Raw genomic sequence first — 10593 nt, forward strand, 5'->3', positions numbered from 1 at the left:
CCCTCTCTGTGAAAACAGCCGTTTGTCCGGAGTTGAGCTCCAGCCCCCAGCAATGCTGTATGATCTGGGGGTGGGCGAGCTCCCTAACCGCTCCAGCCTGTGTTCCCTGCCCGGTCTCCTGCCCTGCCTCACGGGGGCGCTGCGGTCACGCGATAACCTCCTTGCGGAGCCTCTGTACTTTAAAAGCGCCCGGTGTCACCTTCATTGCTACTTTTCCTGGTGGTCCCAAGAGGCATGGTGGGAGAGTGGGAGAGAGGGCGAGCGGGTGGCGGGGGCCAGCAGTGGCCTGAGTCCCCTCCCCACTCCCTCCTCCTCTCCTCGCAGCCACCGGCCGAGGACAAGATCAACGGCATCCTGCTGGGCTTCCGGATCCGGTACCGAGAGCTGCTGTACGAGGGGCTGCGGGGCTTCACTCTCAGAGGCATCAACAACCCTGGGGCCAAGTGGGCGGAGCTTACCTGTGAGTGGCAGCCCAAGAGAGTGGGGGGTGGGCACATGGGCCTCCCTTCTCTGAAGCCTCAGCTTCCTGGACCCTCTAACCTGACGCCCTCCTCCCGCTGCACCTCTCCCCCGACTCACGACTCACTCGCGGGTGTTTACCGAACTCACTCGCGGGTGTTTACCGAGCACCTTACCATGGTCAGGGCCGGGGCGCACAGACCAGGGCCCGCCCCTTGGAGTTTGCAGGCTCCATGGGGAGCCGGGGTTCAGAAGCAAACCCTGAAATCCACATCTAAGGCCTGCTGGCAGGACAGCTGGGAGGAGGTGTTCCAGGACAGCCTGGGACTGGGTCAGAAAGGGTTCCCTGGCGTCACTGGTGCCATCCCGGAAGCGTGACTCCAGGTGAACCAGAGGGACAGGAGGGCGGCTCATGAATGGGAGCCCTGCCTGAGGGACCAGCAGCCTCATGGGCACGCCCCAAGAGCAGCTGCGGGGGCTCCCCTGGGGTCTGGAAATCCTGCCTCCTAGTGGGAGGAAAGAGAGTGAGCAGCCCTGGCGGGAACCCCAGGGAGAAGGGGTGCCCAGGGGGTGCCCAGGAGAGCCAGGAGCAGGGGACTTCTGTTCGGGAGCGTCATTTTGGTGGACTGAACATGCCGGCTTGCTGTGGGGGTAGAGAGGAAGGCCAGATGGAGACTATTCCAGTGACGCAGGAGAAAAAGCATGATAGGACCAGGTGGCATGGCGGGGGCCAGGTAGCTGCTCTGGTGGAACCGAAGTCCACTGCGGGGAGGGGCGGGGTTCTGAGCATGAACTTCGGCCCCAGATTGATTCATAGAGTGCAGGGATGTGGGTGCCCGGGGAGAGGAGGTTGGACCACTCCCCAAAACAGACTAGCGAGAGCGCAGCGGAGGAGCAGCACTAGGACACGGGCCGAGCCCCCAGACTGCCTTCTGGGTTTCCTTTCTCCGCCGACACGTGCTCGAGGTTGTGATTGCCTGTTGCCCGTGTGTAATACAGTCGTGTTTCCTGGCAGTAAAATTGTTTCTGGTTGGTATGAGGAAATTAACAACTCCAGTATTTCATGGTGGTTTCCCTGAAGCTCTGTCTTGACACAAGGAGCCAGATGGGACTAGAGGCCCCCAGAGCTGTCCCCGGAGATGCCAGGCTCCCAGGGACTCGAGACGCCCTGGGACTCGGGCCAGTGTATGCCAGGTGGGGACAGCACTGTCCTGGGAACCCTAGTTCCCGTCCTGGCATTAGGGACCTGGGAGCTCTCCCTCGCCCTGTGTCCCCTCCCGTGCCGGCTCTGTGTCCCCTGCTGCCCACTGGCCGGGGTGTCCCTGCAGGGTGCAGCGTGCGCACTAACCTCCTCTGTCTGCTGTCTCCCTGGCCTCCTCCGCCTCCCCCACCCCAGCCATGTACTCCATACGGAACCTGAGCCGGCCCAGCCTCACGCAGTACGAGCTGGACAGTAAGTCTCCTTGCATGGGGGCTTCCATCGGGGCCCAGGCCTCCTGCGGGCATGGGGAGTGGGGCCTTGAGACCACTGTGCCCACCCAGGGGCTTGAAGAATGGGACCGCTTGCTGCATGTGACTTCTCAAACACATGAAGACACTGGCGGTTACTAGGGAGCGTCCCCCAAGCTCGGGCTCTGTCGTGTGTGGTGGAGAAGCAATGTCTGCAGCCTCGTGCTCCGTGGGCGGGTCGGGATACAGTGTCACGGGTCTAGGAGGGGCTGCTGGATGCGATGGACCAGTGGGCAGGGTGCATGTCACTGCTGCTCTATCTTGTCCCACCCAAGGCACACTAGAGCCCAGCTGTGTCTTCCAGCCCTGAACCCCACTTTAGAGTGAGCAGACGGCAGTTCTGTCCCCAGACTCTGTCTCCCAGCAGAGTTGGCTGTGTTCCTGCCTGTGCCACGCCCCGCCTTGCCTTTCCGAAGCGCCACGTGGTCCTTCTGCGGACCCAGGCCTCCTGTTCAGAGAAGGCAGCTCGAGTTTGAGTTCATTGTCACTGTCTTTCCTTCCTCAATGGCCCACACAGGCCAGGGGGACTCCTCCGCTCACCCCAGGGAAGGGAGAGAGAAGAGTGGAGAGGCAGGGGGGCCTCAAAGCCATCCCGAGCATGGCCAGCACCTCCCTCCCAGGGTGTCTGAGCCCCTGCCTTGAAACTGCTTCCCTCCCCCAGCTTCCCCAGGCATCCTCGCCCAAGCACCCCCAAAACAGGGGATTCATAGCCCAGAATTCACACCCAATGAGCTCCCCCACCTAGGACTGCATGCCCCTGTGTCCACAGCAGCCGGATGAGGCTGGGAGTGCCCACATCGCCATGGTAGGAAAGAGGGCACACAGGAGGCCTCTGGCCCAGGGAGCCCAGGGTGTCTTAGTGTACCCCGTTATCCCAGTGTAAATCTTAACAGCACCCCTTTCAGTCTCAAAGTGCCCAGTGATAGTAACTGAAGGTCAAGAGGCTGACCAGGGCCCTGGGGCCCCTCCTCCCCTTGGCCTATCCTGAACCTTCATGCAGGAGACTGGCACTGAGGCTGCCTCCTTCCTCCCCCCAGCCTCCCCCACGTGGTGGGCCCCTTCCCAGGACGGTGACTGTGTCCCCTCCCTGCTCTCCCCGCAGACCTGAACAAGCACAGGCGCTATGAGATTCGGATGAGCGTGTACAACGCGGTGGGCGAGGGACCCTCCAGCCCGCCGCAGGAGGTCTTCGTCGGGGAGGCAGGTGAGAGCCCCCCACCTCCGTGCCTGGCAGGCCTTCCCCACCCGGTGATCCACCCAGAGGAGACATGGGGTGTTGGGGGGAGGAGGGCTCCCCCACCCCGGTGTTCACTCACGCACTCACTCTCCACCCTACACACCCTCTAGTGCCAACAGCAGCACCCCGAAACGTGGCTGTCCACGGTGCCACGGCCACGCAGCTCGATGTGACGTGGGAGCCACCCCCGCTGGACAGCCAGAATGGAGACATTCAGGGCTATAAGGTACTGGGCCCTCGGGGTGCAGGGGCCAAAGGTGGGGTGGGGTTGGAGTAGACGCCGATTCTTGGAGGCTGATGTCATTCCAGAGGACAGCCCAATGTGGTAATGCAAGCTGGAGACTGAGAGCTGCAGGGAGCCATGCATGCCCAGCCCAACCCCGCACCCATGGGCAGAACTAGCTTCAGCACGCTGAAGAGCCCTGGGGCCGCACGGCTGAGTACCGCGAGCGCCCACTTACAGCAGGTTCTATATACCTGGAGTGAAGGAGGAGGGAGGAGGACGGGCAGGTTCCTCTTGTGTTTGCTTATTTACTTATTTATTAGATGTTTTTGCTTTAAGGCATGTGTGCTCTCCAGAGAGAGAAGCAGAGATGGCGGGAGGGAAAGTGAGAAATCTCTCTCTCTCACACACACACACACACACACACACCCTCCCTTGGCCTCTCTGCAGTCCCTTCTCCTCCATTCTCCTCCTGGGATCTTGACCATGCGTGCACACATACCCAGCGTGATTTTCAAGCCACTGGGTCAGGACTTGAACTATGATCTGCTATCTGGGAACCCTCTGTTATGAGAGGCCCCTGCTCCATAGTCCAGCGACGTAACCACTACGCCACCTGCTGGTTCCTGTAGAGATGGCTGACGCCCAGCAGGGCTTCACCAGCTGGGAAAACTGAAGTCTCCCCCATCACCCCCCCTGCCCCCAGCATATGGGGGAGAAAAGGGACCGGCAGAATGAGCCACGTTCGACAGCCACCAGACTGTCAAAGTCGTGAGTTAATAACAGATCCAGGAAACGTGTGGGTGCACAAGCCATCCACAACACAGAGGATGTCTACGTGCTCCAGAAAACCGTGTCTGCCCCTGAGCAGTCACCGTGGACATGAGCTAGGGACACAGGGGTGGCCGCCTCCCGGACGCGTGTCAACCAGCGCGCTTGCATCCACAGTCATCCGCATTAGCACGAATGAGGTGTTAACGTCGACCCATTCATGTCTGCCGACGCGCACAGCTGAAAGGACACTGCGTTTGGGTGAGACGGAGCTGCCGTGTGAGCGCCGGCCGGCACCTCACGTGGGTTCCTGGAGCGCCAGCATTCGGTCACTCCGTGGCACGTGTTAGTGAGCAGCTGTTTTATGCCCAGCTCTGTTTTCTGGGCTGGGAATAAAGCAGTGGACAAAGAGACAACGTGAGCCTAGATTTTTAGCAGGTGGAGACCAGAGATGTACGAAATCAAGATTCCGCCAGATGGTGGTAAATGAAGCAGGTTACTGGAAAAGCTGATCCAGGGGGAGGCTTGACGTTTTAAATAGGGTTGTTAAGAATGGACTTAACGAGAAGGCATGTGATATTGGAGCAGCACCTGAGAACAGGCTATGAGTCACTGGGGAGGGCGGTGGCAGGAGAAGGGCATTCCAGAGAGAGGGAAGAAGAGCAAAGGGCCTGGGGTAGGTGAGCGCTGGGAGCGTACGGAGCCCTGTGTGCCCCCAGAGTGAACTGGGGCAACGTGGCGGGAATTGGGAAGAGCAGAGGCCAGCACGCCTAGAGCCCCTAGGGCTTTGGCTTTTCCTCTGAGTGAGGTGACAGCCGTGGTGGGTTTGGGGCAGAGGAGAGACTTGGGTGACGGGTTTTTAGAGGGTCATGTCGGCTGCTATGCTGAGCCTCGTCTGAATGGAGGAGGGAATGAGGAGGTGTGACAGGCAGGAGGCTCAGACCTGGCGGAGCGGTGGGGAGAGGGGGTCGCCCTCCAGTTACATGTCACTACTCTGGTGGAGTAAGGTGTGTCTGCTGCTCCGAGTGGTACCAGCCAAGGCATAGCTAGAGTTTTTGCATTCAAGTCCAGCCTGCCCTTGGGATGCTGGAGGAGACGGTGCAGTTTTGCTCAGTTGCATGCTATTTCTGTAGAGCTGGTAGGATTTGCCGAGGAAGTGAACGTAGTGTGAGGAGAGGCTGAAAGGGCAGCCCCGAGGCTAAGGAGCAATTGCAGTTGGCCGTGTGGGAGTCCAGCGCCATCGCCTCTACACTACTGCCGACCCCCATGTCCACTTTCACACAAGGATGGAGTCCTGTGCTTGCAGCAGAGCCCGGGTGGCCAGCAAAGCCTGACCTGCTGATTAATTACCTAGCCCTTCACAGAAAGCCTGCTGGGTCGTGACTATTGCATCAGCAGGTGGAGTTCACAGGTGACCTTGACATGAGCTTGACAGGGAAGGGAGTGCAGGAGCCTGCTTGGGGTGGGTTAGAGAGAGTGGGACAACACGATGAGTACTGATACCCCTTTGGAGGAATTTTACTTTAAAGAGATGCAGAGAAATGGGGTGAACATCCAGAAAAGACAATCGAGGTTTGCAGCCAACGAGTTTTACCATGGGAGAAATAAAAACTTACTTGTGAGCTGATAGAAATGACCCTAGACAGACAGAAAATTTGGTGACTCAGGGAAAAGAGGAAGTTTCAGTGGAGTGACGTCACAGAACAGGCAAAGGGAGCTGACAGTGCAGAAATGCAGGGTGGTCTTAAAAGGGCCAGCGGCTCAGTCTCATCTGACAGCTTAAGTTTCTCAGTGTCAGGGCCTCACCTGGGAGTGAGAGTGGGAGAGGTGAATGGAGAGGAATCTTCAAGACAGTAAAATAATGGTGTGGGGTGAATGGGGGAGGGCAGTGTGCCACAGTGGGTGGCCCAGTGGAAAGCATGTGAGCTGAGTTCACTAGGGCTGGAGTTCGGCCAGTTGTATAAGACAAACAAGAATGAGGCCAGCAGGTGGCATGGTAGTTAAGGCACTGGACTCTCACACAGCCAACCATGGTTTAAGTCCTGGATCTGGTGGCTTGTTTTTTCACTTTACTATTCTCTCTCTCTCTCTCTCTCATTGAAAAATAATAATAAGTAAAATGAATAATTCTTCTTAAAATATGAAACAAGAAAGGGCAAGAACACAACAAAGAACACAATCAACAGAGTGAAGAGAAAACCTACAGAATGGGAGAAAATATTTGCAAACCAAACATTTGATGAGGGGTTAATACCAAAATTTACAAGAACTTCATACAAGTCAATGGAAATAAAAGAAAAGAAAAGAAAAAGAAACTTGACTGTAAAGTGGAGCAAAAGACCTATGTGGACATTTCTCTAAGAAGACATACAAATGACCGACAAGTGTATGAAAAGGTGCTCAGTATTATTATGGGAATGCAAATCAAAGCCACAATTGGAGAATCACTTTCCACAGTTAGGGTGGCTACTACCGAAAAGCCAAGAGGTGAGAAGTGTTGGTGAAGGTGTGTACAACAGGGAACCCCTGCACATCATTAGTGGGAATGTCAGTTGGTACAGTCCCACCAATTGGTACATCCATTTTGGAAAACAGTGTGGAAGTTCCTCAAACCATTTAAAATAGAACTACCAGGGACCATCAGATGGCATGATGGCTATGTCACTGGACTCCAATGTAGTTGATCGTGGTTCAAGTCCCAGACCTGGTGGCTTAAAACTCAGGCCAGGCGCGTGTGCATGCATGTGTGTGTGCCCAGGATCCGAAGAGGAGAATGGAGGAGAAGGGACTATGGCATGGCCATCCTCCCTGTGTGTGTGTGTGTGTTTGTGTGTGTGTGTGTGTGTGATTTCTCCCTTTCTGTCTCTCTATCTCTCTGTGTCTTTCTGACAAACACACGTACCCTATAGCAAAAACCTCTCAAAAAAAAAAAAAAAAATAGAACTGCCAAATGATCTAGCAATTCTACTACTCGGTGTTTATCCAAAGGAATTGAGATCAGAACCTTGAAGAGATGCCTGCACTCCCATGTTAATCACAGCATCGTTCGCAATAACCAGCTCGTGGAAACAACGTAGATGCCTGTCAGTGGGTGAATTAATTAGGAAAGTGTGATGAGGCCAGCGTAGAGGTTAAGGCACTGGACTCCCACATGGTCAGCCGCAGTTTGAGTCCTGGGACCCACAGGCTTGAAACTCATACTGGGCGCATGTGTATGTGTGCCCAGAATCCCAAAGGGAGAATGGAGGAGAAGGGATTGCAGTGTGGCTATCCCCCCAGGGGTGATTTCTTGCTTGCTTTCTCTCTGTGTGTCTCTCCAGGGAGTGCACTTGCACTATAGCAAAAAGCTCTCTTAAAAACAAAAAAGGTTAAAAAAAAAAAGAAAAAATATATAGAAATATGTGCATATATTTATTATTCCACCTTCAAAGAGAAGGAACTTTTGGGCTGGCCCCATAGCACAGCAGCTAAATGATGTGAACAGGAGTCAGATCCCACATGGTGACTGCAGTTCAAATCTGGGTCCCAGACGCTTGAAATACACGCCAGGCATGTGTGTGCATGCCCCAAATCCTGACTGGATAGAGAAATGGAGTAAAGAGACCGGTGTAACCACACGCTATTTGGGGGTGCTTTCTCTCTTTCTCTCTCTCTCTCTCTCTCTCATTCTCATTCTCTCTGGCAAACATGCACGCGCTCTGGCAATGAAAAAGAAAGAACAACACAGACATCACGCTAAGTGAGATGAACCAGACAAAAAGATACCGTGTGACCTCATGTATGCACGTGGAACCTAAAGTAATCAGACTCACAGGAGCTGAGAGGGGGTGAGGGTGGCCGGGAGCTAGGAAGTGGGAGAAATGGGGCCAGGCGGGCCGGAGGGGGCAGAGTGGCAGGCCCTCTGCACTGGAAATTCTCTGAGAGGGTAGAGCTTTCATGTTCTCACCACAGAAACCAAGAAAAGTAAGCAGGCGAGGCGATGGACAGGTGCATCAGCTTGCCTGGGGTGGTCGTTTCCCAGTGTATGCCTGTATGAGAACATCGAGTTGTATACCTTAAGTATACATGAAATATATATACCATAGTTATCAACTATGTGCCAATGAAACTGAAAAGAGGAAGGAATACGAATATGGAATATGAGACTGGCCGGTGGACGGTGGTCACTGGATTGTGCACCCCCGTGCCTGCCGTGTCTACATAAGGTGTTTATTCATCCAACAGGTATTTATGGAGCACCAGAAATGTTTCTTGTTTGTTCTTTTCTTAGCGGTCTTTGCCATAGGGCGTGTGAGCTGGTCAGAGACAGAGACAGAGACAGTGAGAGGGAAGACAAGAAATCACCCTTCCCCCCACCCCCGGGGGATGGCCACACCACAATCCCTTCCCCTCCATTCTCCTCCCGGGACCTTGGACACGCATGCACACACGCCCAGCGTGATTTTCAAGCCACCGGCTCAGAATCTCAAACCGCGGTCTGCCATGTGAGAGTCCAGTGCGTTGACCACTATGCCACCTGCTGGCCCCACCTGCAATGTTACAGGCGTGATTCTCAGTGCTTGGGTCACAAGCACCTAGAATTGCTGTGCAACCCCTCTCCCCGCATTCACTCTGAAACCTGCTCCGAGAGGTTCTTGCCCTCGATTGCCCCCACCCCAGCTCTTCCTGCTCCCACATTGCCCGTCGGTGATAAAATCACGCCCTCTACTTTGTGGTGACACGGCCGGGTTTGACACGGTGGACCTCTCCACATATTCCTCAAAACGCCTCTTCCTCCGCCGTCCTCGCTGCTGTTCCTCCCTACCACTGCGCGGAGGCCACCCGGAGTCCCGCGTGGACCCTCTTCATTCTCCATGGCCCTCGGGGTGTGCATCACCACACCTTCCTGTGTGCTGACACCAGGCTTCTCGCGTTGGCCTTGACCTCTCCCCGAGCCCCAGCGTCTTCAGGACCTTGGTGTCCTGTTGTGCCCCATGACGGTAAAGGACCCGTGACTGAACGAGTGACGTGATGAGTGGCCACCTCGCTTCTCACTCATCCATCCATTTGAGAAGTCTGTAAAAGGGGGAGGGGTGTTGGAGAAAAGCAAGGATTTCCTTGTACCAAGATGTCCTCGTCGCATTCACACGTGCTGGCGGGGTGGCGGGGACACTTTTATTAGCTGTTTCTCACTTTTATTAGCTTCCCCCAAGGAAACAGAAATTGAAGTCAGGTGTCTGCGGAAACTTGTTTGGCCACCAGGTGGCACCAAATGACCTCCAATCTGCCGTGTGGTTTGAGGCCTCAGGCCAGAGTTCTGAAACTGAGTGTGCGCTTGGCTGACTGGGGGTGTTAACCTCTGCTTGATAGGAAATCACTGGGGACACTGGGCATCTGCTTGGGAATGGTCTAGAACCTTTGGCAGCCACATGGCACCTTTAACAGTCCCCAAGGGTGACACTGTGCTTTATCCTTTAGTCTTTATGGCCTTCGTCGCTCACGTGGACCCTAGGAAGTAGGTGTCCCTAACCCCATCAAATACCTGACAACGCACTCAGAGAGGTCACCCAGTCAGGTTACACAGTTGGACATGCAGCCAGAATTCAGCCCCAGGCCACCTGCCTCTGAGCCCAGGCCTCCACCTGCAGTGAGCTTTGCAAAGTGTCGTGTGCAGGTGCACCATCACGGGGTGTCAGCCTGCAGTCGCGGGTGCGGCAGGTCCACCTGAGCCTCCGCGTCCCTCACCAGCTCCCAGGTGACGCCGCGCTCTGGCCTATGCACCTCGCCTGAGGGACGAGTAGCTCCGTGCACTTGTCAAGCTCACTCAGGTCCCTGCAGGACAGAATTGGTTCACGCCTTCAGGGTGACGTTCGGAAGGCTGACGCAGCTACACGAAATCCGACGATGAGCAAAGACCGTCCAGGGCCTGGCCTTTGCATCTGGTCTAGTAGAGAAGAGGGCCTTGGCTGAAAAAAAAAAAAGAAAGAAGAAAGTTCTGGAAGGGTTTCTAAAACAGACCTTGAATCTGTCTATGCTGTTTCCTAAGTAGCTCATGACAGACTGTTTCTGAGACCCTGGGGTGGGCAGGAGGGAAGCCCAGGCGCTCCATCCCCCACGCTCCCCTAATTCTCTGTGCCCACAGATTTACTTCTGGGAAGCCCAGAGGCGGAACCTCACAGAGCGAGTGAAGACGCTATTCCTGGCCGAGAACGGCGTGAAGCTCAAGAACCTGACCGGCTACACTGCCTACATGGTCAGCGTGGCAGCCTTCAATGCTGCCGGGGACGGGCCGCGGAGCCCCCCCACCCGGGGCCAGACCCAGCAAGCAGGTGGGGGCACCCTGGGAAGGATGCAGGGGGACCCACCTGGCCTCTGGGCTCATGGGAGGAGGCAGCGGCCCTGCTCTGCTGAAGAT

The 10593-nt window shown here is 55.7% G+C and overlaps 1 protein-coding gene across 1 annotated transcript in view; it reads left to right on the plus strand.

The window, feature by feature from the left end:
- SDK2 (sidekick cell adhesion molecule 2) overlaps positions 1 to 10593 on the plus strand; it is a 131090-nt gene that overhangs the window by 87032 nt on the left and 33465 nt on the right. The window contains 5 exon segments of the mRNA XM_027770819.1: positions 325 to 460; positions 1856 to 1912; positions 3071 to 3172; positions 3316 to 3431; positions 10321 to 10507. Of these exon segments, the coding sequence (XP_027626620.1) occupies positions 325 to 460; positions 1856 to 1912; positions 3071 to 3172; positions 3316 to 3431; positions 10321 to 10507 (598 nt within the window).

The sequence above is a fragment of the Tupaia chinensis genome, unplaced genomic scaffold (assembly GCF_000334495.1).
Source record: "Tupaia chinensis unplaced genomic scaffold, TupChi_1.0 Scaffold000159_1, whole genome shotgun sequence".
NCBI lineage: Eukaryota > Metazoa > Chordata > Mammalia > Scandentia > Tupaiidae > Tupaia > Tupaia belangeri.